The sequence below is a fragment of the Thunnus thynnus genome, chromosome 6 (genome assembly GCF_963924715.1).
Source record: "Thunnus thynnus chromosome 6, fThuThy2.1, whole genome shotgun sequence".
Lineage (NCBI taxonomy): Eukaryota > Metazoa > Chordata > Actinopteri > Scombriformes > Scombridae > Thunnus > Thunnus thynnus.
The window spans coordinates 22,028,266-22,041,443 of NC_089522.1; the positions used below are offsets into that span (position 1 = coordinate 22,028,266).

Sequence of the window (13,178 nt, forward strand, 5' to 3'; positions counted from 1 at the left end):
CACACAAATAGTACAGCCAGCGACCCTGGGATTCACCCAGCAGCGCAGCATGACAGTGGTATATTTTCTTCAGGAAAAAAAAGACGGTGAGTACGGTTTATCTCACAACAGCAAACTGTCAAGTGAAGCTCCGACAGGCTGGGATTTTGTTTCAGGTGATTGACAGTGCGGTAAATGGGTGTGTCCACAGCGTTTTACCTGCTCCGGTGTTAAGGTGAGACTTGTTTCTCATATGAACAACACGTTTCTGTTTGGTTGGTGAGTCATTCAACATAGGATCGTCCCAATAATACACGAGATATGGAGGCTGGAATGTTTTCAGTTGGAGTCCCACAGTTTAATCATTAACCTTTATCCAAGCGGATAGGAACATTAAGTTGACTGTTGTATATCATAATAAAGTAATCATGCCTATTTCCTGTACAGTACAGAGTCCTAACACCTGTGCTAACGGTGTGTCTGTGTTGCAATCAGAAAAAAATGCAAATTCATTGTGAATCTTAAATGCTGTATTTCCATGATAACCAGGTGCCTCTGTACGAACAAGTACTCATATGGTTCAATTCTATATTTTATGACATAAAGCTATTCTCCTGGGAGTAGACTAACCTACAGACAATGATCTTCATAGGTGATCACATATAATTCTGTATTTGCAAGGAAAAAAAACTATTCCCTTCCATTTCATGATGTTTTCTTGTTTATGTTAACCCAGTTTTATGACTAAGTATGATTTATTTATACCTTGACAGATGACATTATGATGTCTGTCTGGGTTCAGTGAAAATGTCATGTTAAGTTACTCTATAGACACGAGACTAATCCTTGAGTGCTAAACTTCATGTTTTGGCAGAAGTTCATTATTCCAGTGCTCCAGTGTAAGTTACGACGTACTTCCTGATTAATCCTCCCAAGCAGGTCTATCAATCATCAGAATAAATTAGTCTTGTCAATGTTGTGGTCATATGGCATACCGCAGTTTTAGAGACAGGTTTAAGAAAAAGCACAACGGTTTTATAAAATAGGGACCCTGAATTCAGAGAAACCAGACTTGTTAGAAAAGCACTTTTACCTCGGTTAGTTTCTTGTCAACACAATCAGTCATCAGGAATAATTTTCTTTATCAAAATTCATTCATTTATTATTTGCTTTAAGCACATATATCATAATGCCAACAGTGTTCTGCCAGTATTGCAATACTGTTCATTAACTAAAACATGAAACATCAAGTCTGGAGACAGTTCAGACACTTAACATATTCTTCAAAGTCGTCAAATTTGTGTCCGGCTCCAGTTTAAAGTTGCTTTGCATAACATCAACCGTTACATGGGATTCGTGCAATATAATAAGATAAGGGAAAGTACCCAATCATCATTTTCTTGCTTTTCGGCTCTGAGATTTTGAACCTCCATATTTGCCGTTGACAATATTTGAATAATACTGGCTCTCTTGTTCTCTGTCTTGTAAATACCTTCAGCTAAGACATATTTTTACTATGATACAGCTACCGCTCAGGTACATTTGCTAAATTAAGATGTGCAGTATGCCTGAGGGGGGAAAAAAATAACACTGATTGATTTATAAATTGCTTTTGAATATAAGAGGTAGTATATTTACTGATGGATGAACATGTGAAAAGCTGAGGTGAAATTATCATTCATAAATTAAACATTTCATTCATCAGTCATTTCATCATTTCACTTTAACACTGGAAATCCTTGGATGGCCTCAACTTTTGGCTCAACATCAAAATCCTATGCAAATTTGTGAGTTCCTGTAAACAACAGTCAGACAGCTTGTCCCCTGTGCTGTTACAACACTTTCCAACATTAAATGCTCTCATGAAGAAAGTGAGGCATCATTTGCAACTATATTTTCATGGCAGTTAGCATATTTACAGAGATAAGGCAGGTGTTCGCTGTGGCTTCAGTCACGAAAGCAGCATAAAGAGCCTCTGTTGGCAGATAAATGCAGCAGACAGGACGGAGTATTTACTTTATTAATATGCAAAATGAGCAGCGGCATTTTTGACGTGATCGTGTCAAGTAATGAATAGTTCTTACTGAGCTATTGGCTCTGAGGTGCTCACAGTAGAATACCAGTTCTCATGTCTCATGTATCGTGTTTCCAGGAGAACAAAAGTCTGTCCTCGTCAGACACGTGAAATTTGAGATTAAAGTTGTTCTTCTCTCCCTGGTGACCCGTGGAGAGGCTCATGCTCTTGTATAGTTTCTGGCTTTGCCAGTTTGGCTGCCAGAGGAAACTTGAGCCTGCACTGTGTGTTTTCTGACATCATTTTCTGTGACTGTATGACACTCAGCCCTTGCATTTTCTTTCCTTGCACCTGAGGCAGCAATGCCTGGAGTCTGTGGGCTAGCTGCCGTGCCAGCAATACTGACAGCACTTTCGACAGGAGTCTAGGCCAACAGTGCCACCTTAATTCACCAGTTTTTGTCTGTCTTCTCACCCCTCCCAGCTCTTGTAATAAACCCCTGAAATCCTGAGGTAAGCAGTACCGAGGGACACCTCTGAAGGCCTTCGGGATGTCCCTGCTGTGACCAAGGCCATGGAAGTAGACAAGGGCAACTCCTTGATCTTTGCACTCCTGAAGCGCCCCCTCCAGGCAGGCCAGAGCCGCTATAAACACTGGCGTTATCACTGTAGAGGGTTTGTTATGAGTGTACTGGTCTTCATCATCATCACATAATTGAACACAATCTTTTTTTCCTTTTTTGCATTTTCCCAGTCTTCTTCCATTCAGTTTCGAATCCTCTTCCACTTCTTCTCTTATTTTTGTTTTGCTGTCATCTTCCATCGTTCTCTCATTCTTATCCATGTTTGCCCTCTCCTCCCTCCACTTCTCATAGGTCTTCTTGGCTTCAGGACTCCAGATAATCAACACTTTTCCTTGTGCTTTACGCATGGCCTCCCACTGCCCATAAAGCCAGGGAAGTGGGCCCAGATCTGCCACTCCAGTCCTGGCTCCAGCCTGCCTTTGTGAGCTTTGGGCACAAAGCGCCATGTGCACTGTGGCACTGAGCTCTCCCTGCAGGATAGAGGCCAGTGCGCACACAGCAGAGACATGTTCCGACTGCTCTGATGAGCCCACCAGCAACACAGGCTTCTGGATATACAGCCAACCTAGAGATATGGGGGAGAGGGTTGCCATCAGGCTAACACCAATCAAAGAAGCTAATTGAGGCAATACAATAGTGGGATTAAAGTGAATTGAAAGCTGAAGATGGAATATATGCAGGCACTCAAAGAGACAAACAATGATTATTCAAAGAAAATGAAACAGTGCCTTGAACAAGAATTTAATGAGTCAACTGAACTAACCTGCAGTTCCATTCTTAGTAAGACGGTGGATGAAAATTCCAAGTAATGCAACAAAAACCACAAAGGTCAAAGCTGCAACTGCATATATGCCATATCTGTTGTGCTTGTCTGTGAAAACAAATAAAAGGCGGTGGCTCTGTTTACTTTGGAGGAGACATGTGTGCACTGATGCATGCCTGCATGAACTGATAAACAAAAGTGCATGTGTTGGTATAATTGTACTCGTGTGTGTATCGTGACTATACTCACAATCTGGGCACAGAATTCTTGCTCCATGACGTGCAGGATCTGACTGCCACACCTGCAGAAATTGTACAAATAAGAAGAGAGTAAAAACTAATGCACAGTGTCCAAAATACTTTCTCAACCTTGTATGATGTTATATTATGACATGAACCTTACCTGCACACATGGATTCTCTGGAGTAGAGTGAAGAGCTACATTTAGTCTTGTCTTGTCAGTAGTATTCCCTTCCTGTAAAAATGTACAAGAGTAACAAACTGTTGTAACATTCAAATTTAACAAATGACCAGTTCTTTCTGTCTCTCCAATTCATTGTGTCTCATATACTTACCATTCTTACTGAGTGGACCTGAGCTGTGGGTGTACATCCCCTGTCATTAAGAACACAGAGTTGAGCTGAGAATGTTGCTGGGACAGAAGATGTGAGATACACAAACACGCTCCACTGACCCAGTTTAATGTAAACCTCCCATGAAGACATATCTGTGAGGGAGAATGAGGGAGGGAAAGAGAGTGAGAGGTTCAGACTTATCACACCCGTAAGAAAAATAAACACAAAACCTGAAATTCTGTTTGACTCACCAGCCTCGAAGGGGCACTCGATGTGATGACTGCCTTTTAGAGAAAACTGTAAAGATGAAACAATGTAAGTCTCAGACTAAATGGTAGGCAATTGGACATATACATATTTCCATGCAGACACATCTGGCTTACTCTCACCTGCACGCACATCTGAGGGTGTTTGTCCACTGCAGATGTGTCATATGTCTGTTGGGGAGACACAAGGGATGTTTGATTATTTGTTCAAATTAGGAATCATATCACCAATACCACCAAAAGTCCTGCCAAACTTACCATGGTTGATACACCATTGTCCTTCCCCTCCAGTGTGGAGTTGAGTACAGGTGTGCAGAGGTGTTCGTATTGTTTCCAGCAGAGGGAGGCAGAGATATCCAGGTCGCTGGCTAGACACTTTGTGTCCCAAGTAAAACTTGACTCGTACTGTGTGATGGAAGAGGAGTTCCAAACATCTTGGACATCTGTTGAGGCATGGCAATGCAGATATTTACAATACTATGACTATAACATGCCTGACTTTGGTTTATCCAGGGATGCAGTTGCAGAAAACCTACCAAATATTAATATACCGACATAAATAATAGTATATTAATCTATCATAGCAAACAGTATAAAACTGATACACAATGCTACATGAAGATAAAGGTTTTTAAAATGTCATTTCCCTAAAAGTAGATGCAGATAGTTTTGGTTTATTTTGTTTATGTGTTTTGGGATATAAATCTCTGACACTTCACCCTACATTGCAGTACAATGAAGGTGAATGGAATTTAAAATTTGCACTTCAAAGCACTACAAAATACCCTGTGTTTGTTTGGTAGTAGTTCCAGTAAAAGGGAAAGGAAGTAGATCAATTGAGAACCATACACAATGAGGTCTGTGGATTATCCTAAGTAGCCATGATATGATTCTGACATGTTTCTGGAAAGACAAGTTGCTGTTGAATTTTTATTTTATTTTTTTTTACTGTTGTAAGCACCACAAAGTTCCCTTCACCTGTATATCTCACAACTTAGGGATGCATTAAAACCAAAACTATCTGTATTGTTAGATGCCACTGGCTGTGGATAAATATGCATTTTTGTAATTTGTGTGAACTGACCTTTTATGCAAATAAGAAGTGATTTTTAAAATGAAAGATTGTCGCAGAGAAATTGTCTCAAAAAAACTGATGGTGGCGTATTATTTAAATATTGGTGCTTTTTACCAATTCCACTATGCACTCTGTGGAGCTGTGTTCCTTATGCCTTTCTGGAAATGTAGCAATGTGAAAAGAGACTATAGTTTGTACACAATGTTATAGATTTTGTACAGTGTAAAACCTATAAGATTGTGCACTTCTACAAAAGCTGTTTATGTATAGTGAGCCCTGTGATCAGCAGAGCAGCTTTGAGGCATTACAATGTACCTCATTTTGGGGAAATTTCCTCCCAAAGTTGTTAAACCAGCTTAATGAGTCGCATCTAAAAAGCTCTTGATTCAAGGTTTGGGTCACTGCTAACTTACAAAGCCCTTAATGGTCAGGCACCATCATATCTTGAAGAGCTCATAGTACCGTATTATCCCACTAGAACACTGCGCTCCCAGTATGCAGGCTTACTGGTGGTTCCTACAGTCTTTAAAAGTAGATTGGGAGGCAGAGCCTTCAGCTTTCAGGCTCCTCTCTTGTGGAACCATCTTCCAGATTCGGTCCGGGGTGCAGACACCCTCTCTATGTTTAAGAGTAGGCTTAAAACTTCCCTTTTTGATAAAGCTTATAGTTAGGGCCGACCAGGCTCGCCTTGGATCAGCCCTTAGTTATGCTGCTATAGGCCCAGACTGCTGGGGGACTTCCCATGATGCACTGAGCTCCTCTCTCCTCCTCCTCCTCTCCATCTGTATGCATTCATGTAACATCAATGCATGTCACTAACTTTGCTTCTTCCCCTTTTTTTGTGCTTTCTCATCTCGCATGAAACCCTGGGTTCCAGGCCGAGCCTTCACGGTCCTTCGCAGTCCTGTTGGCATCCTTCCCTGGCAATTGCTACATATTGTTATCATTATGATTGTTGTTATTCTGTCTCCCACCCCCTCCTCCTCCTTTCCCTCTTTCTTTCTCTCTCTCAACCCAACCGGTCAAAGCAGATGGCCACCCGCCAAGAGCTGGGTTCTGCTTGACGTTTCTACCCTGCTCTATGTGAAAAGTGCCCTGAGATAACTTTTGTTGTGATTTGGCACTTTATAAATAAAAATTGATTGACTGCAATAAAAAGGTCAAAAATGTTTCCTGTAACGCCTCAAACACAACATCAGAGGATGTGGCCAGAATCGTCATCAGGCCTGTTGGGAGGATTGGAATAACATCCCTCACTGCCAAATCCTACATTAGATTAGATATACAAATACCTCTAGGTCACAGACTGCGACTGTATTTTGTGTTAGAAATGAAAACAGAAAGAAATTACATAGTATGATAACACCCAAGATGTACAATGTGATTTTTTAGTTTTCTGCTCTTGTCAGAGACTGTAAGATGCCACTCAGATGAAGGGGAACACCCCTGATTTGTATTTCTGAGTCATAACACAGATAAACTCAGTTGCCAATTACAAAGTGGCAAAATAACAAAAATTCCCTCTAAAATGAGCTGTTCCCCCAGAACATGTGTTCAATCTGACTCTGACATAAATCATCCGTCACGCTCACCTGTGAAGCTTCCATTTGTAAATGGGCACTTTGTACGTCGCCGGGCATCTGTGTGAGTGTAATATGACTGTGAATACAAAATAAGACATGTACAGGCATGAAAAATAGTCTGCTGCAACAAAATAAGCGATTTTATATCCAGTGTCTTTGGAACTGAATGTACCTGCACGCACAGACAGGGCAGAAGATGAGGGATGTTAAGAAGAGCTGATCGAGATTGAGTCGGATCAATCTGAAAAGAAATATACAAATACATCACAGAAAAATCTTACGTACTTTCTTTTTTTGCGTACAAACAAAAGCGGATATATGCAGATAAATAAATGTGCCATTGATACTTACAGTAATAAGTGCGCCATGCCCGATACATATATGTGTTTTGTAACACCATCTGGTGTACACTTTTTTGTCTCCAGGTTCCACAGTTACATTGATGGATTTAGACAACTGATTCACAGACAGTTGAAAGTCTGGCATGGGATCTAAGTCACAAACACAAAAAATATACATGATACATGATATGAGCACTGATGCTGACAAGCCCAATATACATACAGGTGACACATTTACGTAAAAACCTGAATGAGTGGGTTCAGAAACATTAAATGCAGATGCTTCCATACAGGTGGGAGGTGTTTTCCTGGCAAAGTTTGGGTCCACTTGTCTCCCTTAAAAGTCACTATAAATCTATATAAAGTTCATCTGAGGGATCGCATTTCTATCCATGTGGAAGTGGTTTATTCTAGGATAACAATGCCCATATTCACAGGGCACAAGAAGTCAGTGAATGTGAAAAATAATTTGATATGCTAGGGCCTTCACAGTCACCAAATCTGACCCTAAAAAGGACACATATGGAATATTTTGGACCGATTTGTTAGACGGGAATACCTTTTGGAAAAGCAGTGTTTGCTCCCTCCAGTAGAGTTCGGATACTTGTAGAATCTATGCAAAGGTGTATTACATTACTAAGTTACTATTCTTTTAATGTGTCACCCATTGAAGAACAGGATATATCACAGAGGACTCTTGCATAGAATGAGGGAGAATGTATGAAAAAGACAAAGGGCCAGCAGACAAAAGGAGGATCACATGTGACAGAAAGGAAAGATGAAACCAAAGAGGTAAGACATGAGGCCTGGTGCCAGAAATCCTAAATACACTACAGTACCTGGCACTGTGTAATTGACACTGTAGCTCTCGGATGTTGTGTTGTAAGACACAGTGACTGTACTTCTTGCAGAAGTGCTGATACAGTCGTGTACCAGCTCCCACTGAAAGAAGACAAAAAATACAGCATCATCATCATATTTATTTACATAAACCCATCAATCTTAAGAGTCTAAAAAAGGGAAATTAATCTTACCAGGGCAAAAGTAGTATTGCTATGTTGCAACAGCTTTGAGGCGTTCCCCTTACATCTGACTTGATTTTTGTTAGACTAAAAAAAGAGAGAGGATACCATTGTGTTAACATTATGAACTGTGACATTTTAAACATATATACAGTTTTAGAAAGGCGCAAAGAGAACAAGTCCAACCTTTTTTTCTCTTTTCCTTGTAGGCATTATAATCTCAATACTTTGTGACTGAATTTCAATCTTCGGGGTCTTATTGAAGTCTGGAAGAATATAAGACAGAAATGCAAAAATGACAGCTTCAGAAATGATGAAATGTATGAAAGACAGTGTTTACAAGACAGTGGTGGAAAGTAACTATAATGAGGTTATTGTATTCTGCAGTTTTATACCTCTGCTTCACTACATTTCAAAGGGAAATATACTTTTTACTCCATTAAATTTATTTAACATCTATAGTTACTAGTTACTTTTCAGATTAGGAATGTGCATTAAAAACATATGATAAAATACACTATATTGTTGAAGATTAAAACAGTGGTTTCCAACCTTTTTGGGTTGTGATCCTGTACAAAAAAACAAACAGTGTCTATTTGGGCCCCTTGTCACATCTCAGATGTTAGCAGTTCCACTAAAGAGACATTTTCCCTTTAATCTACACAAATCACAGAAAAGTCCAAATAATGAATACAAGTTTGTGTTGTAGAACTTTGTTTTTACTTTTTTCCTACTCCATCAATCATCTCACAACACCCCAGTTTTATTCTGTGACACTTTGAGGGGGGGCCGAGCCATAGGTTGAGAACCACTGGATAGAACCACCTAACTGTTCACAAACTGCTTATGGTAACTGTGTATAAAAACTAGCTCAACCTCAACCAACTACAGTAGTAAAATGATGCTCAAGCATTGATGCAGCATTAAAGATCCCATCTTCCAAACATGTTTGAAGGCATATAAAAACACTCTGCTTTGACTAAAAATTTGTGTCTGATATGTTTGTTTTTTTTCACACAAAAACATTCTCTTACTTCCTTAAAATGACTTCTCTCTCAATGAAACATCCAGAGTTTATGGATATGTAAATATTGTTCATTTCAGAAGTGTAACTGCTGGATACAAGATGTCTCCTTCTTCACTGAAAAGTCCATTTTCAGTGTCTGGAGGCTTCAAGTTTCCATTTCACACATATGAGTTTCATATTAAACCACAACTGATCCAAAAATTGTTATGAAGTCATAAATCGTGCCTGTAAGCACACGCCTTAAAGTCTGATTTTAGGTGAGCACAGAGAAACTTTCCACTTTCAGCAGATGAATGTGAAAACAGCCTTCTGTACAGTGAAACTCAAACATTAAACTACAGACACAAGAAGAATTTTTAGACATTAGCTTAAGGGTATAGGCACTTTTATTCAGGTAAAGGATCTGAATAATTCTTAACCACTGGTACAAGATGGCAAAAAAACACCTTGCAGGATATGGTTTGACTCCGTACCTTCAGCCTTTATCCAGACATGGACAGTGACACACTCAGAGTAAAACTCTCCTTGAAGCACCTTTGTGGTCAGTTTCACAGGGCTCTTCCCCTCTACATAATCTGTCCAGACAGAGATAGTCATTAGTAAAGCAAGGGGATACCACATGTAGTCACTGAAATGATGCAAGGACATTCAATTAGATACAGACACCTTGAGAAAACTTGAATCAATTAAAAACTTACCACTTTGATTTCTTATCTAAAGTGAGGTCAAGAGAAATAATAATAATGTCACCACAAATGTACACAAAAGCATTTGTAAAACAGCCTATGAATTAACCACCATATTTAAAAAGAAAAAAAAAATCAGTGTTTTTATTTTGGATATAATTTATCTAATCCCCCTCCCTCAACGCCAGTTAATACAACCGGACACCTCCCTCTATGCTCATACTTGTAGTAACAGCTGTCCTAAACTCACCTGACATGTTGTGTTAACGTCCAGCAGCTTTGGAGACACCACGACGGCAATAAATGCTAGTGCGGTGCCAAGACGCATCATAGCCATGAAAAACGTATTGAAATTAGGAAATGTTCGCATAATTAAAAAAAAAAACAACAACACATTTGTGTCCTCACGAAGACTTATTTCTTTCGCTGGTCCCCCGTGTTAAGATGCCGAGGTGCGGCGTCGGAGTACCGTGCAGTCCACGCTCCGCATGAAGACTGCTTGGGGGGGCCAGGGAGTGGGTTGCCATCACCTCAAGCAGCTTTCTTGCGTAAGTTCCCAAAGGTGTGGCTTAATGACCAAATATGAGGGCGTTTAAAAGAAAGACACTTGAATATGAATAATCTCTGCCACCTCAGCACCGCCTCTTAGCAGGCGGGAGAGACAAGACAAGATCGGCAGCTCTGATATCAAGATTATCTTTACATTAAGGTCACATTCGTTTCAAAGTCCATCCTAACAGGAAATAATACTCATAATACGCCCACTGGGAAGTGTGGAGTTCGTGTGCCATACTTATAAATAGGATTTACTCTAAATGGCATCTCTTCACCCACCTCTGTTTACATCAAACACACTGCTGCCAGGAAGTGATTGCAGGGCTCTAAAGGTCTTGGTCACACACACACATACACACACACACACACACACACACACACACCGTTGCAATTCCTGTAAAGTTGTAAAGTTATAAAAAGTGTTTCTGTTTTCATCTTTTATTGTTTGTAACATACAAAGTGGATTTTATGTGGCTTTTTTAGCACCAGTCAACAGACCTTTCAAATAAACGTGAAATCAGATCACTACAAAGTGATTTAAATTAGTTACAAATAAAAAAAATATGTTTGCATAAGTAGCCTATTACCCCCCCCCCCCCCCCCCCTTAACCATTACATACTGTACATATCAATTTGATCTGTTTTGACATTTTAAAGCAATACACCAATACCCTAAATGACATCATTTCATCCCTCATTTCCCCTAATTACCTACACAGGGTCACAAAGTGCTGACAGTGTCGCAGCATCTGCACCTGCACTCTCCCTGCTCTCCGAAAGATAAATGAAGGATTAATCACACGTTTGTTAACAACTGATAATGTATTTATGAATGCCAAATACATTTGTGGTTCAAAATTTGGTATAGAGACTAATTATGAGGGGGATACTTGACCTGGTCCATACTGTGAAGTGTCAGAATATGAACAGTATGTAAGACACAACTAAATCATCAGTCACATAATTAGCTAAAGGGAGATCATCTGTATGTAGACGAGAGGTTTCAGTGGCTTACAGTGTTTCTGTTTCCGGGACAGGTTCCAGCTTTGGTGAATATCATATCAAAACCTGTACCATATGGACAAAAGAACACTACAAGCAACTCTGAAGAAGGTAATTGAAAAGCACCATTCAGGGGATGGATCCAAGAAAATTTCCAAGAAAAGAAAATGTCCTGAATATCCCTTTAAGAAGAGTTAAATCAATTAGAGACTGTGAATACAACAGCAGTTGCCCAGATTACAGTTTTATGGGAGAGTAGTAAAGAGGGTCACATAGGAGGAACAGGAAACATATGGGAGACTCTGAAATTAGTTGGAAAAAGGTTTTCTGATCTGATGAGCCAGACATCAACATACAATCCCCATTGTGAAGCATGGCGGCGGCAGCATCGTGTTGTGGGGATACTTCTGTCCAGCAAAATACAAGGAAATCCTGGGGTAAAAATCGGATGCAGTCAGCAAGAAAATTAAGACTTAGCAGTAGTTTTGTTTTCCAACAAGGCCAACACGCCCAAGGAAAAAGCCATTGCTACCCAGGCATTGCTTAAAAATAGCAATATTAATGTCCTGGGGTGGTAATTCCAATAAAAACTGGCAGAGCTTGAGCTGTTTTCCAAAGAAGAATGAAGATATCACAATATCCAGATGCACAGAGCTGATAAGAGACCTGTGACATACTCAAGGCTGTAAGTGCTTCCAAAGGTGGATTTAGTAATATTTTGTATTCTATATTTTGAGTAACTTAGATTACTTTGTAGAGATCTGCTTTCTTTTTGACATTTGACACAGATAAAAATTATCTTTTTATCTGTTAGCCAGTGTCAAAAAGCCATAGTTAAGCTATTTTGATTTAAATGTTGTAAAAGAATAAAACATGAAAACTTCTAAGGGAAGTGAACACTTTATTATAGGCGCTCTACACTGAATTTACATTTCTTAATGTTATGAGTAAGTTGGGTAGTTCAAGTTTCAACTTTATACTCTGCTATGCATCTAAGGAACCTACTTTTGACTCTGTTACACTTATCTGACACAGATACATACTGAGTGAATACAAAAAGTACAACTCCTGCACATTTTTTAATCACACACATGCTTTTAGTCATAGACCTTCATAGACACCTAAATGTCTTTTTTATTTTGTTTGCCTTGAATGCTTTCATGTGTTTTTCATTATTGTTGTGTGTTACCACAATTTTCTGGTTTGTGGGTTATTTCATCCATTAAATAACAAGTTTATTGTAACTGCACTAAACTCACACTGATAGCCCTTGTGTTTGTTTGTGTAAGTGTATTTACAGATGTAGGTTACAGCAGATGCGGTTGTTAAAGTTACACCGGAAAGCTAATTGAAGTCTTCTGCAGAAAAAAACAGGTCTCCAAAACACCATAAAGTCACCCCATGTGTTAAATGTGTTCTGTCGAAACCGCTGGCTGATGCTTATCATATTTTTCCACTCACATTTCTGAGCACATCTCATGGCAGGAAACTAGGCGCCATTTGCTCAGAAGGGTGTGATTATGCTTGCAAATTTGAGGACACAGATGCTGTGGTAAGTGGGAGTTCCACTTGGGTGGGGAATCTTTACCATGTGTAGAAAGATTTATCAAAAAAACTCTAGTTTCTGGGGAGGAAATTCAAATGAGGTGTTAATTGATATCATCGTCATCATAGCCAAATGAGCTCAAATTATGACTGATCTTTTAAA

At 39.5% G+C, this 13,178-nt stretch overlaps 1 protein-coding gene and 1 long non-coding RNA gene across 5 annotated transcripts; one reads left to right on the top strand and one right to left on the bottom strand.

Annotated features, from left to right (window-relative positions):
- LOC137184713 (uncharacterized) lies at positions 1-2,956 on the top strand. The gene is made up of 3 exons (XR_010928709.1): positions 1-86; positions 2,477-2,667; positions 2,868-2,956. It is a non-coding gene; the product is annotated as an uncharacterized lncRNA (long non-coding RNA).
- Positions 1,746-10,713, bottom strand: LOC137184711 (interleukin-17 receptor C). 4 transcript variants are annotated; one of them, XM_067592639.1, is made up of 18 exons: positions 10,164-10,709; positions 9,926-9,941; positions 9,701-9,802; positions 8,387-8,466; positions 8,213-8,287; positions 8,018-8,120; positions 7,738-7,791; positions 7,189-7,328; positions 7,010-7,078; positions 6,847-6,913; positions 4,438-4,622; positions 4,303-4,350; positions 4,165-4,210; positions 3,914-4,065; positions 3,742-3,813; positions 3,589-3,640; positions 3,340-3,447; positions 1,746-3,141 (listed from the first exon to the last, which is right to left on the bottom strand). In XM_067592639.1, the coding sequence occupies exons 1-18, from the start codon at positions 10,281-10,283 to the stop codon at positions 2,174-2,176; spliced, it is 2,457 nt and encodes an 818-aa protein (XP_067448740.1). In that variant the 5' UTR covers positions 10,284-10,709; the 3' UTR covers positions 1,746-2,173. The 4 variants fall into 4 exon arrangements, with proteins under 4 accessions (XP_067448740.1, XP_067448738.1, XP_067448741.1 ...); XM_067592637.1 differs by having other exon boundaries at positions 3,340-3,640; positions 10,164-10,713; XM_067592640.1 differs by lacking the exon at positions 7,738-7,791 and having other exon boundaries at positions 10,164-10,706.
- Positions 10,714-13,178: the final 2,465 nt, after the last annotated feature.

What these genes read in the sequence shown, in the direction of transcription:
- LOC137184711 (XM_067592637.1), bottom strand. Translation starts at nt 10,283, where the DNA reads ATGCGAACATTTCCTAATTTCAATACGTTTTTCATGGCTATGATGCGT. An exon ending in TGTCAATTACACAGTGCCAG is followed by an intron (nt 7,792 to 8,017) that starts GTACTGTAGTGT and finishes ACCTTTGCATAG; the next exon opens with ATTCTACAAGTATCCGAACT. An exon ending in AGGTCCACTCAGTAAGAATG is followed by an intron (nt 3,814 to 3,913) that starts GTAAGTATATGA and finishes ACATTTTTACAG; the next exon opens with GAAGGGAATACTACTGACAA.